This window comes from Epinephelus fuscoguttatus, linkage group LG1 (genome assembly GCF_011397635.1).
Source record: "Epinephelus fuscoguttatus linkage group LG1, E.fuscoguttatus.final_Chr_v1".
Classification (NCBI taxonomy): Eukaryota; Metazoa; Chordata; class Actinopteri; order Perciformes; family Serranidae; genus Epinephelus; species Epinephelus fuscoguttatus.
The window spans coordinates 46,821,516-46,825,653 of record NC_064752.1 but is presented as its reverse complement, the minus strand read 5'-3'; the positions used below and the strand labels follow the sequence as shown (position 1 = coordinate 46,825,653).

Here is a 4,138-nt window from a genome sequence, read left to right as displayed (position 1 = left end):
TACAGCAGTAAATGGTTTTATGTTGCATCAGTTCTTGCAGTATTTGTGAATCACTGTGCTCTGCCATGAAGCATTCCAGTCTGGTTCATCTGGTTCCAAAGTGTGTCATCATGTCCCTGAAGAGCCACAGTCTTTGGATATGCATTAAAGAATGTCAGCCTGTGTTTTCTCTTTGCTCTCCAATCGTAAAAACTAATGGCTCATTTTGGTGATTGTTCGACATAACTCAGCTGATGCCTGTGACTTTTAGGACCAAAACATTTGGGAGGACGGGAGCCCGTGCATGCGCCCCACCCCTCCCCTCACAGCCGCGGGGCCATTGCAGCTGCTATAAGAGCCCTCCCTGACACGATGACTGTCTCACTGGACCATCATATGGGGAAGTGTCAAAACTAAATTGGGACTTCTGCCGCGTAAACCGTGAAGTTGCAGCCACTTTTACGCACGGCTCTTGTCTGCATGCAGCTGTCCTCTACTTGAAAATAAGGGATTGGCTTTCCCCTGTGAAACACTTGCCAACATATGATGGCTTTCACTATGCTGAGGCCGGTATCGACGCATCCCTTTTCTTACCCCGCAGACCTGACCTTGATGTCGGACGACGAGGAAGGAAACCGCAGCGAGAGCGACGGCAGCACCGACCAGGGCTACGGCTGCTGCGGGATTCCGGGGGAGAGTTACAGGAGGGAGTCCGGCGGCGTTGTGCGGCATCGGAACGCCGCTAACGCCAGGGAGAGACACCGGACCCAGAACGTCAACACGGCCTTCACAGCGCTGCGGACACTCATCCCCACGGAACCGGTGGACAGAAAACTCTCCAAAATCGAGACGTTGCGCCTGGCATCCAGCTATATCTCACACTTGGCCAACGTGCTGGTGGTCGGGGACGGAAGAGAGGACGGACAGCCGTGTCTTAGTGCTGTCTACAAGGAGGTGAAGGGGAGTGGAGAGGGCAAACAGCCCCGGAATATATGCACATTCTGCCTCAGCAACCAACGGAAAGGGGTAAACTTTTAAGTAAATATGCCCATAACCGCTCACAAAAGAAAAATACAGTTGCTTGTTGTCAAAACTCCATTTCAAAATTATACTATTTTAAAATGTCTTTATCATTGGCAAGCCTAGCACGCATATAAATTATCATGTTAGATATTATTTTCCCAGACGTCTACTGTTCAAAATGGCTCATATTGAGTATGTAAAGCTATTTACAATGCAGTCGCAGCTTTTATTCATGCAAAATCATTCCTGCAAAATACGCAGCGAGGGGTCTAAGTGTGTGCATTGACAATAGTAGAATTTAGGGTGGGTATTTTACAATAAAACGTAATTGGTGGGCCATGTGTGTGCCGAATTGCCAATAAGACCATAATATTTATTAAAAAGATAATTATCAATGGATCACAGTGTGTTTATCTTCGTTGATGGACGAGGAACCATAAAAGTTGCAAGGTTGGTGCATTCAGAACGCCAGTTAGATGTCTGGGTATCAGTGGCTATTGTGTTCAGGACAGCATGGCAGTAGTAGCAACTTAGTGCTGCCGTGTGTTTTCAGTAATCCTGGTGTGACATCTTATGCTGGCACACCAGAATGCATTTGTGCTATTTTATTTCAGCATTGTTACACAACAGAATTTCAGGATGAGGGCTTAGAATTTCGTAGGAAAAAAATCTTCCAGTCTTTTTCTATTCTACAAACATACTGAGTTTGAGTAAATTTAGCCTACCTATCTGCTTGACTGCACTTTTTCAACAGTTAATCAGTAAAGCAATTTTTGCCTGGAATGAGCCTGTTCCACTTCACAGGCATGGTTATATGATATTGTGGAGCCACAGTGAGCTGCATGCATCTCAGTAAAATGGAAGTGATCCATCTTGGTTAAACTCTCTGTATTGGGATAGTTTTTTTATTTGTACCATATCATTCAGTGCACTGAGAAATCATCTAAGGGAAAACCGTGTTTTTATCCATTTTGGACAGCTATGTAATCACATTCAACCTGTTAAAATACTCTTAGGAGAGAACAGCAAAACATGTGAACTTTGAAATTATGTTTAGGTCAAAAATAATTCCTATAGATCCACAATGACAATAATTTCCCTCTTTGTTCACAGGTGAAAGACAGGCGAGACTGTGTGAAAATGCATGGAGGCAGTGTGAGACAAATAAGTCGGCGATGAAACTCTGAGTAGGATTGGATCTACTCTTCAGAGTAGACGTCAGGGAAACCTCCACCAACTATTCCTAGAGTCTGGACGCATCTCAGTCTTTGAGGACCACTCTGACTTTTAACTTTGCCTCATTGGTCACTTTACCCAGAATGTGATAAGAGGACTGGCACCAAAACCATCTGATAGTCTTTTTTTACAGCACACTTACTTATGTCACAGGGGACTGTTGTAATAGTGAGAAAAAGAGTGTAAAGCTGCTATATGGTCATGGATGTTCTTTTTATTCTGATGACAAACATTTTCAGGGGAATAGTAAAATAGACAAATTCTACATGACGAACAGTGCTGAGCAAACGCTCCCTCAATTAATTGGCATTTAGCCACCAAAAAAGGCCCACGAAAAAATGACAACAGATATCAATAAGTTTGCCGATTTTACATCACTGCAATAGAAATAAATTGCCAGTTGTCAACTCGGAAGTGATTGTTGTTAGCGTGACACCATGGTGATTCGGTCCATTGGCCAGTTGATGCTCCTCAAGTCAAGGCAAGAATGGATGCTTCCTTGCTAGGATGGGTCCTTCCAAGTCGGGTCCCACAGAGGCTAGGCAAGACTCCTTCCTAGCATTTGGTGGCCACACATTGGAACAGGCTAGTGAGTGCCAGGTGTGCATCACTGAAGATGCCTTGCCTTTGCCTTCTGGCAAATCATGCACAAATAATTGTGGGTACATTGTGCCTGCTGAGGATACACACATGCTACCTTGAAAATTCTCTAGAAGGAGGACTCTGTCCTTGGTAGAATTCAAAGGATCCTTGACATTTGAACAGTCCTTTGGTGGTATTTGATGATGAAGCCTCTTTGAAATTCAGCCATTTAAGGATCCTTCCTTGACTTTGAGTAGCACCATGAATCTCTAATGCTCTTATTTAAACAGGAAGTGAGTAACAGACAGATTTTTGCATTGTTTATTTGAAATTTACAGAGGTTTGAAATTTAGGAACATAAACATTACCTGCTCTGGATTACAAAAAGTTATCACATAGCAGCATGGATCATGGTCATCTCCTATAATTACTTAAAGGTCCAATCCATAATCCAAATATAAATAAAAGGACATCTTTGCCATTCACATTCAAAGCTAAGGATTTGAACCAGCTGTCACTTTTAGACTATTGACTTAAATTTCTTCATGAACTGACAACAGATGATAACTAAATCCATGTTATCATTTTTTTATGATGCTGGTTAAAGTTTATTTATATAAATAATGTTTCCTTTCATCTGTAGGTCAAAAGCTTTTGTCACATATGTGGAACTACCAAAGCATTAGCATGACCGCTGGACAGAGGATCAGACATAGAGATGCTCTTTGTGCCGGCCCCTTCATACATTGCATTGAGTGAGGGACTGAAGAGACAAATTCCCTTAAAAGTTTGCATCCTTCTTTAAGATGACACTAAGAGGATTCTGAGAGGCTTGGCTCACAAACTGATTTGTAGCCTTACAGCAGAGCAGTTTCAGGAATAATACGTGAGAGGATAGACCAATCCATCCACCTCAGCTGGCAATGTTAAGTTGTGTGCAACAGGACATGCTTGTGGGACACTATTTTGTGAGCTTTTTCATGACATGTTGTAATCTACTTTGAAATTAAATTTATTTTTACATAGATGTGGCTCTCTTGTTTTCAAATCTGAAAATGTTGGCATTGTATGTTTCTGCAAGGATGTGCTACATTTACATGTTTTATACATATCATGTCTTGTAAACTCCCACACACTGTCTAACTTGCAAAAATAATGATTTTAAGATTTTAATGCTGCAACTATTTGGTGAACAGACTTTCATCAGGCAAAAACCATGCATATTATATCATCATTTCTACAGTGACATAGCATATGAGCTGACTGTCATTGTGAGGTGGAGGGGATGGCTGAGGTTGTGACACATAGTTGAGATGCC

The 4,138-nt window shown here is 42.1% G+C and overlaps 1 protein-coding gene across 1 annotated transcript; it reads left to right on the top strand.

Annotated features, from left to right (window-relative positions):
- The first annotated feature begins 287 nt into the window (after positions 1-287).
- Positions 288-3,795, top strand: LOC125886005 (transcription factor 15-like). Its single transcript, XM_049571903.1, has 2 exons — positions 288-1,005; positions 2,116-3,795. The coding sequence occupies exons 1-2, from the start codon at positions 523-525 to the stop codon at positions 2,179-2,181; spliced, it is 549 nt and encodes a 182-aa protein (XP_049427860.1). The 5' UTR covers positions 288-522; the 3' UTR covers positions 2,182-3,795.
- Positions 3,796-4,138: the final 343 nt, after the last annotated feature.

Coding starts and splice junctions, on each gene's coding strand:
- LOC125886005 (XM_049571903.1), top strand. CDS start 523: ATGATGGCTTTCACTATGCTGAGGCCGGTATCGACGCATCCCTTTTCT. Junction 1,006..2,115: donor TCAGCAACCAACGGAAAGGG/GTAAACTTTTAA, acceptor CTTTGTTCACAG/GTGAAAGACAGGCGAGACTG.